This window comes from Urocitellus parryii, chromosome 4 (assembly GCF_045843805.1).
Source record: "Urocitellus parryii isolate mUroPar1 chromosome 4, mUroPar1.hap1, whole genome shotgun sequence".
NCBI classification, from domain to species: domain Eukaryota; kingdom Metazoa; phylum Chordata; class Mammalia; order Rodentia; family Sciuridae; genus Urocitellus; species Urocitellus parryii.
Genome location: NC_135534.1, coordinates 105,527,045 through 105,542,782, shown reverse-complemented (window position 1 = coordinate 105,542,782; position 15,738 = coordinate 105,527,045). Strand labels below are relative to the sequence as shown.

General features: G+C 39.9%; 1 protein-coding gene across 2 annotated transcripts in view; it reads right to left on the bottom strand.

Annotated features, from left to right (window-relative positions):
• Positions 1 to 15,738, bottom strand: part of Kmt2a (lysine methyltransferase 2A) — an 84,593-nt gene that overhangs the window by 11,759 nt on the left and 57,096 nt on the right. For both annotated transcript variants that reach the window (XM_077796933.1, XM_077796935.1), the window contains exons 23-32: positions 15,419 to 15,577; positions 14,544 to 14,661; positions 14,353 to 14,431; positions 12,832 to 12,992; positions 12,449 to 12,634; positions 7,846 to 12,091; positions 6,556 to 6,636; positions 5,657 to 5,718; positions 4,361 to 4,531; positions 1,774 to 1,848 (exon numbers count right to left, since the gene is read on the bottom strand). In XM_077796933.1, the coding sequence (XP_077653059.1) occupies positions 1,774 to 1,848; positions 4,361 to 4,531; positions 5,657 to 5,718; positions 6,556 to 6,636; positions 7,846 to 12,091; positions 12,449 to 12,634; positions 12,832 to 12,992; positions 14,353 to 14,431; positions 14,544 to 14,661; positions 15,419 to 15,577 (5,338 nt within the window). The remainder of the gene's footprint in view (positions 1 to 1,773; positions 1,849 to 4,360; positions 4,532 to 5,656; positions 5,719 to 6,555; positions 6,637 to 7,845; positions 12,092 to 12,448; positions 12,635 to 12,831; positions 12,993 to 14,352; positions 14,432 to 14,543; positions 14,662 to 15,418; positions 15,578 to 15,738) is intronic.

Here is a 15,738-nt window from a genome sequence, read left to right as displayed (position 1 = left end):
AAAGAAAAAAGAATCTAATAGGTGACTTATCTCCCACAAAATACAAATGGCCAATAACATGAGAAGATAATCTCACTTAATTTTTAAATGCATATTAAAATATGATTCCATCTTGATTAACAAAGATTCAGAATTTGGAAATAGTATAGATAAGAACGGAGAAGGTAGGGCTAAGTGAGGTGGCACACGCCTGTAATCCCAGCTGCTGGGGAGACAGAGGCAGGAGGATCCCGAGTTTAAAGCCAGCCCCAGCAAAGATGACGGTGCTAAGCAACTCAGTGAGACCCTGTCTCTAAACAGAATAAAAAATAAGACTGGGGATATGGCTCAGTGGTCGAGCGCCACTGAGTTCAATCCCCTGTTCAAAAAAAAAAAAAAAAAAATCCACAATGAGTTGGGGATGTAGTTTACTGGTAGAGAACTTGTCTAGCATGCTTAAAGCTCTGGGTTCAATCCCTAGCACCCCCGCCACACACATACACACACATCATGAGGTACTATTTTAAATTAACTAGAATATCTAAAATATAAAAAACAGACAATATCAAGTTTTGACAAGGATATGGAGAAACTGGAACCTTTGTATACTGCTGGGAACATGAAATGGTGTAGCTACTTTGGGAAAAAAGAATTCTGCAGTCCTTTAAAAAGTTAAGGAGAGTTGTCATATAAACCAGCAATGCCATTTCTAGGTACAGACCCAAGAGAAATAAAAACAGATTTGTACAAAAACTTGTATGTCAATAATCATTAGCAAGAATAAGAAAGTAAAACAACAAACAACCCCAAATATCCATCAACTGATGAATGGATAAGCAAAGTATATTCACACAATGGAATATTATTTGGTAATAAAAGGAGTGGATTACAACCAGAGTAATGAAAAATTGTGCTCCATATGTGTACTATGCTTGAAATGCATTCAGGCTGGAGTTGTGGCTCAGCAGCCGAACGCTCATCTAGCACATGTGAGGCCCTGGGTTCAATCCTTAGCACCACATAAAAATAAATAAAATAAAGGTATTGTGTCCAACTACAACTAAAAAAAAAAAAAAAAAAAATTAAAAAAAGAAAAAAATTTTTAAAAGGTGGTGGTGAAATGAGCTGAGGATATAGATCTATTGGTAGAGTGTTTGTCTTACAGGCACAAGGCCCTGGGTTCAATCCCCAGCACCACACTTAAAAAAAAGAAAGAAAGAAATAGGAGTGGAATATGAATGCAATGCTACAGCAGGCAGGAATATCTCTCTCTCTCTCTCTATATATATATATATATCTCTATCTCTCTCTCTCTCTCTCTTTCGGCGTTTTTTTTTTTTTGTGATAGGGGTCAAACCCAGGCCTTCACAAATGCTAATCCCATGCTCTACACTGAGTTATACTCCCAGCTCAAGAAGGAGCCTTGAAAGCATTATGTGAAGTGAAAAGCCAGTCACAAATATATGATTTCCATTTATATGAAAAGGTCTAGAACATGGTGTCAGGGGAAAGAGATGGGGAATTGACTAATAATGAGCAGGGGTTCCTTTCAGTGACTATGAAAATATTCTGGAGTTATAAGGCAATGATGGTTGAGCAATTCTGTGAATACATAAAAACCACCAAATTATATATTTTAAATGGATGATATGTGAATTATATCTCAAAGCTGTGAAAAATACTTTTTTAAAAAAAGTGTTTTTTTTTTTATTAATAGAATCAATTCTATGGCTGAGACTAATAAGTTGACAGAATATTCTGAGGGAGGAGTAAAATAATTGCTCTAGTCATTACCTGCAAATGAGAGCTGCTTCAGGCGGGCATTTGATCGAGCTTCCTGGACTTTATCTGTCAGTGATTTCCAGGCATCTAAAAGAAATTAAAAGAAAACTGTAGGCTACAAGATATTCATGTCAACATCTCTTAATACTAACAGTATGCACAGGCATTATACTTAGAATCCCTACAGTTGGAGCACATACCCTGTTCATACCCTGTGTTTTGTTGTTTTCTTATGGTTTTAATCAATTGGGTGCATGGGGAAGTAGCTGGGAAGTTACAATAGCCATCTGTGTTCCCTTCTTAGGTCACAGAAGCAGTCAGGAGATTTCTGCCCTGAGTCCCTAAAGCATTCGCATTCCCTGGTGGAAGATTGGGTGCTACACCTAAACATTTGAAATTAATTGTATTCTGTGACCCTAACCCAAATAGTGAAAAGATGCAACCAGGAATGTGGGTAGTTCATAACCTTAGTTCCTTAAAATTAAGGTCTGGGACTAGAAAACCTTTATAATTACTTTGATTTCTTTTTATTTATTTATTTGTTTGTTAATTCCTTCAACTTTTAACTTAAGATTCTATAACCTTTTGGCTAGGCAAGTGCTCTACCACTGAGCTACAACCCCAGCACTGTACTTCTATAGACCTGCCATTCTACAATTATTTCTCATGTAGAACTCATACTTTTGGCTGGGCATGATGGCACATGCTGTAATCCCAGAAGTTTGGGAGGATGAGGCAGGAGAATTGAGAGATTAAAGCCAGGCTCAGTAATACAGTGAGGCCCTAAGCAACTCAGTGAGACACTTGCTCTAAATATAACATTAAAAAAAGGGCTGGGGAGCTGGGGATGTGGCTCAAGCGGTAATACGCTCGCTTGGCATGCGCGGGGTGCTGGGTTTGATCCTCAGCACCACATAAAAATTAAAATAAAGATGTTGTGTCCACCAAAAACTGAAAAATAAATATTAAAAATTTCTCTCTCTCTTAAAAAAAAAAAGGGCTGGGGATGTGTCTCAGTGGTTAAGGCCCCTCTACATTAAAAGTACTAGAGAATTTCAAAGGAAAGATCACTGTTGAGTAACTTAGGGTTATCCAAAAACCCATTGAGATTAATAGGAGACTAAGTTTAAGTAATAGAAATTAGGTTAGGCAAATAAGAATGGGGAGTAGTTTAATCCCCCATACACTCCCAAAAAAGAAGAGCTCACACTTTCTCATACTTTCAAACTAGCTTTTTTTTTTTTCTCCTTACCTTATTATTATTTGTACTTGGGATTAAACCCAAGGGTACTTTACCACTGGGCACATTTCCCATTCCTTTTTATTTATTTTTTAGAATTTTGAGACAGGGTCTTGCTAAGTTGCTGAAGCTGGCCTTTAATTTGTGATTCTCCTGCCTCAGTCTCCCCAATCACTAGGATTACAGGCATGTGCCATCACACCTGCTCAGAAGAAACATCTTTTGGGGGAGGTAAGGGGTACCAGGGATTGAACTCAGGGGCACTCAACCACTGAGCCACATCCCCAGCCCTGTTTTGTATTTTATTTAGAGACAGGGTCTCACTGAGTTGCTAGTACTTCGCTTTTACTGAACCTGGCTTTGAACTTGTGATTCTTCCTGCCTCAGCCTCCGGAGCCACTGGGATTACAGGTGAGTGCCAATGAGCCCGGCTTAGAAAAGTCATCTTTGGCTTTGTCCTCTCTACTCCTTATTATCTAAGCAGTCACAAAATGTGTCCATTCTTTCTTTTCCTACATGGGTTTTATTACTTGGCATTTCTATTGTAGTAATACTCTCATGAATGACTTCTTGCCTCCCAATGTCTCCAGTTCAATCTATCTTGTATGGAGCTACACATTAAACTTTTTGAAACTCTGCCTTTATTTTACTCCCCCAAAACTGCAAAGGTCTCAGGGCTTGGCAGTGCAGGTCCTCCAAAACTTGTGACAAATTCACCTTCTCAATTTTTCTTTCACTATTACCTGACATGAATTTCAATGTCAACTTCTCATCTGATACCACTCTAAACTATCATGTGTGATTACATCTATCTTTGTTTACATCCCTTCTTCAAAAGCCCTCCTCCCCATTCCTGTTTGCCTAACCCAATTTCTATTATCTTCTTAAACTCAATCTCCTATTAATCTCCATGGGTTCTTGGATAACCCTAAGTTACTCAGAGTGATCTTTCTTTCCTTTGAGATTCTCTAGTACTTATAACCTAGAGAACATTCCCTACTCTTTCACCTATATACCAGGGATGCCAATATGAATAAGAAAGTAAAATCCTTTATGTTAATTAAATCATAAAAATGAAAACTTTTACAAAGTAAGGCTTAAGCTAAGAGAGAGGAACATATAAAATTTAAAATGAGCAAGTGGTAATGATATGTATTCTGTATCATTAACTTCTCACATGAATTACGGATATTTCTCTTAAGACAAATTTCTAAAGGACAAAGAAAATATATAATGCTTCTTAGTTTCCTTCATAAAATCTGGCACAATCTGGCACACCTCAATGACATAATACACATAAGAACAGAGATAGCTGAAACAGGGCCTCTGTTGCTGGGTCTACCTAATTTAACTACTCACCTTCAATACTTTCTGCACAGATTTGAAAGCCATCATCACTTGAAATTTCAAAAACTAGTCCTTTCTTGGGCTTTTTCTCAGCTATGCTTTCCTTCCGCTTTTGTTCTTGCTGGAGCCAAAGCATCAGTGGAGAGCTGAAATTACTTTCTTCTTCTTCTACTGCTTTAGGTTCTATGAGGAGGCAAATGGGAACCAAAGTGGTTGCAATGACAAATGCTTACTGAACACTGATTCTGCAGAGCACAAGCACTATCTCTAAGCTAACAACATGTCATTGTTGGTATTACTACTCCCATTCACAGATAAAAAACAGAGGCTCAAAGAGCTTGCCCTCCATCATAGCTAGAAAGTGATTACAACTGTTTTATTGTTTTGTTTTCAACGTAAAGTCTTGTAGTTTCTACAGTAGTTTCTGGTTTGACAGACAATCTGTTTTCCCATAAGTAATTGTTCTCGGTAGAGTCAAGGCTAAAAAAATAAAATAATGGTTAATATGTGAAGTACTTACTATGTCTCAGATTCTCTTTCAAAAACTTCACAGATGAACTCACATAAACCTTATAACAACCCAGCAAAGTAAGTGTTATTATAATCTCCAATTTAAAGGTAAGAAAACTGAGGCAGAGAAAGGAGAATAACAAGCTAATAAGTTCACAGAGCTACTGGGTGGCCAAGCAGGGATTCTAACTCATTTGGCTCCAAAGTCCTCATTCTCAGTCCCCACCCTCCCTTGCCCTCCTCCATCAATAGATGTGTCAGCCCCCTTGCAACATCAGCAAATTATAAGGATGTGACAATAAATCTCATGCCTGGGCCCGTTCTCCACCTTGTTCTCTTCTGAAGACAAGAACCCTCTATCCAGAAGAGAGCTCTCTATGGAACAGGGAAAGGCCTTATATTCATGGCTTCTGATCTTGAATGCAGGGCCCAGTTGTTTCCTGACCGAAATTTGTTATAAAAGATGAAAAGTGCTAGGATATGTACCTGGTGGTGGAACCAAAATCCATCTAATAAAATGGTTCTTGGTTTCCTATAGCAACACCTAAGGGATAAAGTCAGATTATCTCTAGCTATTTAAATTTCATTGTTAAAGCCAGTAGAGCAGAAGAGATTTTACAGGCAATGTTTTGTGTCCCTTAGCTGACAGATGATCACAGATTATGTAGTGGAAGAATGCTAGAAGACAGGTGCTGACTTTCTGTCTAACTTCAACCAATCACTTAACTGCTTGAAGCTTAGTAGGTAATTTTAATACTCCTAGCTTAAAATTGTGATTCTAACCAATTAGTCACATACCTGTACTTTCTTGCTCATTTGCTGGATTTTGGGTTACTGGAATCTCTGGAATAGCTGCTTGTCTAAATGAAAATAAAACCAGATGTAAGATACAACACCAGCTAGGAATACATACTGCCCTTGTTCTTGAACATCATTCAGTTGTTAGTTATACAAAACTTGCTAAATGACCACCACCACCACCACCATACTACTGAATGGCCCACAAAATAAAACTGTCTTTGATGAGATTCCTTTCCAAATACTGACATTAGGTATTTGCTTTTGAAGTTGTGAAATGTGCTCTTAAAATTCTTCTCATATGGTTAGTTTTAGGAAAAAATGAAAGGACACTTGTCAGAAGCTATTCTACAGTTACTCAAATAAGCTAGCTGGTTTAACTAAAAGTAAGCTGCATGAACTAGTAAACCATCAATTTTCACTTTGTAAAATTAATAGATCTTTAAACAATCCAAATGTGTATCAATATATATTAAATAAAGAAGTTAAATACATCATTATAGATCCACAAAATAGTACTGAAGGCAGCCACTAAAAAAGTGACTTTTACTAGCACAGAAAGATATATAGAAAACAATCCCGTAAATTAAAAAACAAAACAAGTAAAAGATAGTAGCTATGCTGTTATTCCTTTTATATATAAAAAAATACATATTCACATAAAACTAAACCATATATTATTACCAACAGCTACCTTTAGGGAATAGATTGAGAAGGGGTGGGCAGAACAAATAGCAAACTATTATCCAAATGATTCTATGCCCTGATTTTTATAAGCTTTTATTAATTCCATTAAGCAAAAATGACAACAAAACCAAAGCCTATGAAAATAGGGAGGAACTATTTTTTAAATGACAAAGTTGAGGTATTAATTTTAGAGAATTAATTTTTAAGCTTACCCTGCAGGCTGCCCACATTCCTTTTGTGAAGACTGTTCCACATTAGCTGTATCCTGCTGCTCAGCCTCTGTTCCTGGAGTCCTGGAGTAGAGAAGAAAAGTATTTGTATTTTTGCATGAAACTATAGGTACATATGTTTCAAATTAAATGTGGAGGCCAGTCTAAAGAAATAACTCTATCAAGAGCTGATAAAATTTGTGAGCCAACAATAAATACTTATGGTTGTAAAGGTTAGAATAATGGTTATCTGGAAGGGTACTGACCAAGAGATGGCACAAGGGGCCTTCTGGGGCACTAAAAGTGTTCTATATCTTGATCTGAGTGGTGGTGACATAAGTGTATACATATGTAAAAATTCACTTGTAGGCCAGATGCAGTGGTGCATGCCTGCAATCCCAGTGGCTTGGGAGGCTGATGTAGAAGGATCCTGAGTTCAAAGCCAGCCTCAGCAAATTAGCAAGTCCCTATGTAACTTAGTGAGATTCTATCTCAAAATAAAATATCAAAAAGGGGCTGAGTATGTAGCTCAGTGGCTTGAATGGCCCTGGTTCAATCCGTGGTACCAAAAAATAAAATAAAAATCGCTTGTTGGGGTAAGGTTGTAGCTCAGTGGTAGAGTGCTTGCCTAGCCCATGTGAGGACCTCGGTCCAATCCTCAGCACCATATAAAGATAAATAAATAAAGGTATTGTATCCATCTATAACTAAAATATATACATATATATATATTAAAAAATCACTTGTATATTTTTAAAAAATTTTTAAAATATTTATTTTTAAAAAGTTTTTTGGTGGACACATCTTTATTTTATTTTTATGTGGTGCTGAGGATCGAACCTAGCGCCCTGGGCATGCCAGGCAAACACGCTACCACTTGAGCCACATCCCCAGCCCCACTTGTATATTTTATATCAGGACATTTTAAAAAAGGACTCTGAGGGTACATCAGGCGCCTTTGCCCACCAGTTAGGAATAAGCATTTTCTAGTATCTGTAAAAACTCGGCAAAAAAGAAACAGGAGCAAACAGCAACACCGTTTGAAATCAGAACAAAGTATATTTACAGATAGAGTTCTGTCCAAGAGTCAAACTGTTCACTTGTGGAGCTAAATTTTGCTCTATTAATCACCACAGGTAATTAAAAAAAAAAAAAATCAAAGTTAATACCTAGAAAACCCAACTAATGCAACTTACTTCCAAAAGTCCCTCCCCAAAGACTACTACTTCAACAGCCCCTAATCCAGAGCATAAAATCCTGCAGACACAACAGAGACAATACTGCATGGCTCACCCTATGACTGAGGTCAGGGATGCTGTGTTGGCTTCTTGGTCTGGAATGTGTGCTTCAGAAGAACTGGTCCTCAAATGGGAAACTTTGTGCTTCTTGCCATTCCCTTTATCCAGGGGCAGCTGAATCCGTTTGATTTTTGGTTTGGGTTTAGTGGGGGCCGGCACTGAGGGGCTCCCTGACTGCTGTCCAGAGGATGGAGAGCCCCCTGGAGAGGCTGAGCTGGCTTGCATGGCTGAGGGTAAAGCCTTGTTCTGCTCTAGCCCCACATTATTAGGAGCATCTACTGTCTGGGTGAAGTTGGATACCTGGGTCCCAGAAGCAGAATCAAGGTCACGCTGGGAAGAAAGGATCCCGGCTTTGCTGGCCAGGAGCTGGTTCACGTGCTGAAGCTGATAATGTTCTTCTGCCTCGCCAGCTGGTGATGGAGCTGTCAAGCCCGCAGTCTGAGAAGAGGGGAGCACACAGATGCTAGATGCTGCAGTCATTGCAGCAGTAGAGGGAGTCTGTGATGTCGCCATTTGTGGAAACATTCCTGAACTTGGTGGTAGAGCCACAGGCTGTTCCTGAATGCCCAGGCTCTGCTGGCTGGCTTTGATTAGAAGATTGCTTATTGAGCCAATATCTGGAGTACCAAGCAACCTCGGGTTAGTTAAGGTGACATGTCCTGGAACTGATGCACTACTTGTAGGAGTTGTTGTAGTTTGCATGGATACCACATTCAAGACGGAGGAACTGGATGCCAAGCCAGACACAGGCCCTGATGTGAGGTGGCTAGTGTCTTGGCTTATTGTTGATGTGCCCACTGCTGTGGCAGCAGTTCCTCCCACACTCTGTGGTGGTAACAGGGGTGCCTGTTCAAAATACATGATGCCAGATTTAGATCTTTTTATGATGTTGGGGACAGTTCGATGAGATGAAGTATTAAGTGACCCCAAATCTAATAGATTGGGATGATTTGAAAGCTGGGAGGGTGTGAAGTTAATCAATGTCATATTAGAAACCACATCAGAGGGGGCAATGTTTGAAGGGGTACTAGAGGGAGCAAGTTTTTTCTTTCGGGTATGTAGACGAGATATGGGTCTTTTCTTGAGTCCAGAGGAAGGAGTGGCTACTGTGGTATTGAGGTCTGTCCTCTGGCTGGCTTCTGAAACCAAAAGCTGGGGATCTGGAGGAGGCTGAACCCCAATAAGTAGACCTGAAGGAGGACTGCTGATGTTGGGTGGGAAACTACTTTGAGTAGCTGCAGGGAAGGAATGTAAGTGCTGGTGATGAGGCATGGGGAGCAATCCTTTGCTAGCAGGAGGGAACAGAGGTTGAGAAGTTGGCAAGCTTGGATTTAGTCCTGTGGTTAGGGTGAGGCCACCTCCCATGGGTCCCAATACTGAAGTATTTGTCTCCATCACACTGGGTGTAGAACTAACAGAAGAGGTCAACTGGATTTTTTGGGTCACTCCATTTGGAAGAGTTTGGAGAACATAAAGTGGCTGCATGTTCTGGTTAACAACAATGAGTTTCTCAGTGGCTGGTTTCAGGTGGGGTGGAGTGGTCTGGACAGCTGCATTAGAAATCTGAGATGGGCCGGGACTATCAGTAGAATTGGGCACATACTTCTGGTTCTGGATGGGAACAGTAGGGGAAACAGGTACCTGAAGGCCAGGGGTGCTACTATTTCGAGTTAAATCTTGACTGTTGCCGTGACCTTGCTCCACTGAACCACAAGGAGGGCTGGAGATGTGGTCTGCATCCATGTGTCCTTGGATAAAGTGATCAGGAGTCATGTGGCCTTCAGGAGTAGGATCTACTCCTGGACTCAGCAGTGCTGAGTCACCTTCAGTGGGGGCTACAGATTTCTCTGTGATGGTTACTCGCTTCTCTCCTGAGTCTGAGATGACAGCCAGTCTACCGGGATTCTGGCTAGGGACCGTAGGACTTCGGGTGGTCAGGACAGAGAGATCAGATGGCAGCTCTAGAGGCAACTCAAACTGCTCCTCTGCTGAGATAGAGGAAGAGACACTACTGTCCACAGGCTCTGTTGTGGGCAGCTGCTGAGAAAATACCTCAAAAAGACCCATGTCCTTTTCCCGGTTACTATCAAGACCCAAACCTTCACCAAGATTCAGGAGTTCTGAGGAAGATGACTCTGGGCTTTCACCCAAAGCCTGCATGGATGGAGTGTTCTTCAGTACAAAGTCCATAATGTCTGAAGGCAGGATATTCCCACAGTCATCACTGTTGTTATTGTCTGAATCTGATTTCAGAAGCTCAGTATTGTAGGTGTCCAGTAAATTTTTGTCTGAGGGGGTACTTGTGTGGACCCTGCGGCTTGACTCCAATGAGCTGAGCTGAGCTTCTAAGGAATCCTGTCCCTGTGTTTTAACTCTGCTTACTGAATGACAGTTATCCATCTTTGGCTCATTTTTGTGGCCAACAGAACTCTTAATGACATGTTCTTTTTCTCCAGCATCTTCAGGTCGATCAATCTTTAAGTTTTCTGTTCCATTTTCTTTACTACTTCTTTTTGGAATCTGGCTGCTCTTCCTTGTTGTTGCTGTGACACTGGTATCACTCTCTGTCCCATCATCAACACCATCCAACTGTGAAATTTTTGGAAGATCGCATTGCTCCTCTTCCCGAAATAAATTATGGGATGCCAGCCGTTCTTCTCCACCTGAAGAAATGACTGTTCTTGTGAAGTTGTAGTAATACAAGTCGTCCTCATCTGAAGTGCTCAAGTCATCGGCCCCATCCACTTGCCCTTCAGCTGATCTCTTGCCTCGCTTCTTCCCGGTGGAGCTGCTGTAGAATGGAATATCTTCTTCGCCATAGGATCTGACTCCATAGAGTGGGGTTAGCCCAAAGAACATGTTAGAACGTGCACGGGCGCTGCGACGGGGATATCTCCTCTTAAAAGAGCCGTCCTCCTGAGCTTTGGGGCCATCTGGAAGCATTAAGTTTCTGTCCTGTACCGGAAGATTCTGATAGTTGTTACTTTGAGAATCTTGGGATGAGACATTATTGGGGCTTGGTTGAGCCACTGGCCCATCTCCTGAACTTTCGGAAACTGAAACTGGTTCTGTTGGTGATGCTGACTCTATTTGCAAAGGGGAGGCAGGACCACTTTCTTTCAGTGCATTTTTGGACTGATTTTCACTTTCCATTTTTAAAGGTGTCAATGTCACTTTGACTGTGCGTTTCCGGGGTGCTTGTAATTCCTTGGCAGGTCCTTCTACTTGCATGGATGGAACTTTGGGGACTCCTGAAACAGAAAGGACTTTATCTCCAATCTTATCAGAAGAAACATTATTACATGGCCGTTGCCCCAGAAATTCAGAAGTTAAAACCTCATCCACATATTCTGGCTTTAGGTTTCCTTCCTCACCAGTTGTCACCTGTCCAGGTTCCAAAAAAGATTTACTGGCATGCTTTTCTTTGAAAGTTTCTTTACAAGACTTTTTCCCCTTTTGTCTCCTGTCTCTGGAACTAGATGCCACATGTTCACTGATAATGGATGATCTGTTGCTCACTCCAGAAAGCTTTAAGGTTTTGATTTCAGTATCTTCATCTGGAGAAGGATTAGTCAGTTGGGTAGAATCTGTGTGTTGGTCTCGATCATTCCTTTGTCCTCTCAAATGGAGTTGGGGGAAGGAGAGGGCCTCTTTAGAAGAAAATGGCACTGAAGAAGGTTCAGCAAAATTGCTGATTTTACTAGCATTTAATTCTCCAGAAGCTGTGTTATGAACCTGTGGAGCTAATTTAGGAATTCCAGGGTAAGCCAGGTTATGTGCAGATCCCTCTGAACTCTTGGAACTCAGCATTTTGATTTTTTCTCCCTTTAAAGAGGAGCCCTTGGATGTCACATCTGAAGCACCAGAATGCTTCATTTCTGAAGATGAAGATCCATCCAAGTGACTGGTTTTAGAGCCTACAGTGACTACTGTCCTTTGCAAACTTGAAGATGTGGGAGTGCTGTGCCCTACGGTAGCACTTGAATTCAGTGGCCCTAAGTTATGATCAACTGCTTTGGCACTTGACTCAGGATCTGTAGGGGTCCCGATGGTGGAGGCTGAGGAAACACTATTCCTGGAGTAACTATTCCCAGTTCTCATTGGAGACATTATCCGGAGCTTAGACCGCTGGGGTGACAAGGAAGAAGTACTGTGTCGCCTGGAGCCAATGCTTCGCAGTCCAGAGGAGAGTAAAGGATCGCCTACTGTGACTATTTCATGAGTAGTTGGGGTAGGACTTCCTGAACAAAAGAGAAAAAGTAAGAAATTCTATTACAGACAGAACAAATATGTGGAAGTCACTGGTTTTAATGACTTGGCTACATCTAACTATAGGTAATTGAAAATCTCTTTTTAGGGGCTGAGGCTGTAGTTCAGTGGTAAAGTGCTTGCCTCGCATGTGTGAGGCACTGGGTTCAATCCTTAGCACCACATAAAAATAAATAAGGATACTGTGTGTTCATCTACAACTAAATAAATATTTTTTTTAAAAAAATCTCTTTTCTGTAGCAAAAGTCACCAAGATAAGGTTGCCTAAAAGAATTACAAATTCGTCTTTGGGCTGACCCTGGGTCAAGTAGGTCATTAAAATTCTTTACCTGCAGAAGGCAATGGCCGACAGCCAGGGGATCTCTGTGTAGGAGAGTAACTGGGTGTTCGAATCCTAGGGACCTTTGAGATGACATGATAATAACAGGAGCTAGAGGTTTGTGAATGAGGAGGTCGGTCTGGTGATGGAGGACTTAGAATTTCAGCTGTACTTTGACTCTCTTTAGATGAACTTTCTGTGGTAGAAAATAAAAACTCTTAAATGAAAAAGATTAAAATAAAATATCAAACAAATGAGACAATAAAAAGCAAGCTATTTGGTAAATGTCAAGCTAGAAACAAAGGAGACCTCCCATATAAATGGCTTTTCTTTCATCTTTCAGTCTCAGTACATACTCCCCAAACTCAAGTCCTGTTTCAACTAAAAACTAACCTGAAATTGATGATGGACTGTGGGCAATGGTCCGATTTTCATCGTGTTCAACAGTGCTGTTGATATCTGGCTCTACAACTGGAGGACGGCATTCCACTATCTTGCACGTGTACACACAGCGCTTGCGAGCATCTGTGGTGCTCCAGTACACCCGGGAACACCTGGCAAACAGATAGGGAAAAATCACAAATGAGAGAACAGAAACAGAAACTGACATTGTCAAACCTCTCCTCATCCTGGGTTCCCTGTCTTGATTTAGAGAATTTACCTTTATTTCATGGGTTCTTGGTATAGATTCCACTGATAATGGATGATCTATTGCTCACTCCAGAAAGCTTTAAGGTTTTGACAAGTTTTTGAAGTTCTTACTATTTCTTAGCCTCTCAGGAAATAGCACAAGATCTTTTTTAAATTAAATTGTAAGCAGGCACATAAAATAGTAAAATATCCTAAACTCAGAAAAAGGAAAATAGCACTACTACTAAAAATAGTTATTAACCTCCACAATGTATACAAAGTGAGGTCCTAAAGTAAAGAACAAACCAGAGATGTTTCCTTTTGGAGAAACACAAGACAAAGGAAATATAATTGCTTCAAATCTGCTGAATGTCTGTACAATGAGCTGCCAACTACATGTCAAGTATAGTTTGTGTTATCAGAATTAAAACGCAGAATAAATTGAAGTATATACTGCAAAATGAGACTCCAATAAGGGAGAGGTAGAAGGGTAATTCTGAATTTATACTGTCAGCTTGTAGGATACTTAAACTACCTATTTCATATAACAGATATAAGTTCTGTCTGGAGAATTCGATGATTATAATGGGGACTTAAATTTTAGAAAGATCTATAAAATATAAAACCAGGGAGGCTGCAATTCAGTGGAAGAATATTCATCTAGTATGTGCAGGCCCTGTGCTGAATCGCTGAACCCGCAGCACTGTAAAAGAAAGCGGGGGTTGGGGGTGGGGGGGATTGGGACAGGATATGAGGTGCTTGATCTGTGAAAAGATCTGGATTTTTGAATCCAAGACTGGGATTTAGAGGAATCTTGAAGAGACTGACCTGTGTTTTCTATTTAGGTTTTATTTGGAAATTATTCTAAAATTATATCAATAACACTTTGCTTCTTACAGGATTTACCTGACTTGAAGGGTTAGTCCTAATCTACAAGCTAATGAACTAGGGAACTAGGAAAAAAAGTAAATTTTTTTTTTTTATTGGTTGTTCACAACATTACACAGCTCTTGACATATCATATTTCATACATTAGATTCAAGTGGGTTATGAACTCCAAATTTTTACCCCAAATGCAGATTGCAGAATCACGTCGGTTACACATCTACAATTTTACATGATGCCCTATTAGTAACTGTTGTATTCTGCTACCTTTCCTATAAAAAGTAAATTTTTTACAGCAATTAAAACTAGCTAACAAGCAATGCCTCTACATTTAATGATCTGTATGTACATAGCTTCAGAGTGCTCAAGTTGTAAGGGTTGCTTCCTCTCTTTACTCACTGATATCCAATAGGAAAGAGCTTGTCTTCACAGTCAGAAAGATCATTCAGAATTCCTAAGCAGTCAATCGTCATTGAGCCTGACCAAGAAAAGAACTGATTAGAAGTCATAATGGGAGGGATCATTTTATAACTGAGGACTAGAAAGTGCCCCAATGACAACACAGTCCTCCCAATAACCCAGGTCCATACCAATCATCATGTGGATATTTTCTGGTTCTAAACCATTGAGGAACTTCCTTCTCAAGCTGATTCCTTCAAAGTCCACAAATACTCTTCTAAAAACTTCAAATCCATTCTCAGGAACCACCTTAAATAAAAACCCAAGATTGCTGTTAATAGATCGTCTCTTTACACATTATATTCATGGTACTGGCTCTCTCTGAGCATCTCAAAATCACCTTTCAATCTTACTAGAAGCACCTCTTTATTTTTCATAAATAGGTGACCCTTGGAATGCCTAGTAGGAAAGCAAAACTGAATTTGCCATTTTGCTAATTTTTTTTTAGTATTTTTTCCTAAATTCCTGAAGAATCCAAAAAGCTACTAAATAAGCCATAAAAAGATGTGGAAGAAACTTAAAGGTATATTGTGAATTGGAATAAACTGGTCTGAAAAAACTACATACTATAGCATTCCAACTATATAGGAAGCTCTGGAAATGGCAAATTCATGGAGATAGTAAAAAGATCAGTGGTTGCCAAGGGTTGGGGGTATTGACAGGCAGAACACATTCTAGGGCAGTAAAAACATTTGCTTGATATTATAGTGGTGAATACCTGTTATCATACATTTGCCTAAACCCATAGAATGTACACTACCAAGAGTGAACCCAAGTATAAAGTACAGTCGCTGAGTGGTAATGATGTATTGATAGAGGTTCATCAATTGCAACAAATAGACAACTCTGGAGGGGGACACAATTAATGAGGGAGGCTGCATATTGTGTAGAGGCAGGGAGTATATAGGAAATCTCTGTACCTTCTGCTTAATTTTGCAGTGAACCTAACACTGCTTTAAATAAATAAAGTCAAACATATACATAAAAGCAACTAAAGCTATCTCACCTCGCCTTTGATCAAATCCCGATGTCGTTGGCAATACACTTTTTTATCATCCAGGAAGACACAGTTCTTGGCTCGGGAACACATGAAATGATAGTTGCTGGTGCAGGATGTAAGACAGCAACCCACAGTGGCTCCTGGCTTTTGGCAGAATTCACATCGCTTAAAAAAAAAAAAAAAAACAGAAAAAACAGAGCCCTATTCAGACTTTCAGATGTTTTAAATGTTTGTCATCTTCTCTATAGAATCATCCCATTCTCGCTTTCCTAAAACTAATTTTGTTGAAGGGTAATCCGTTGAACTCCAGAAAAATCCTGAGGATC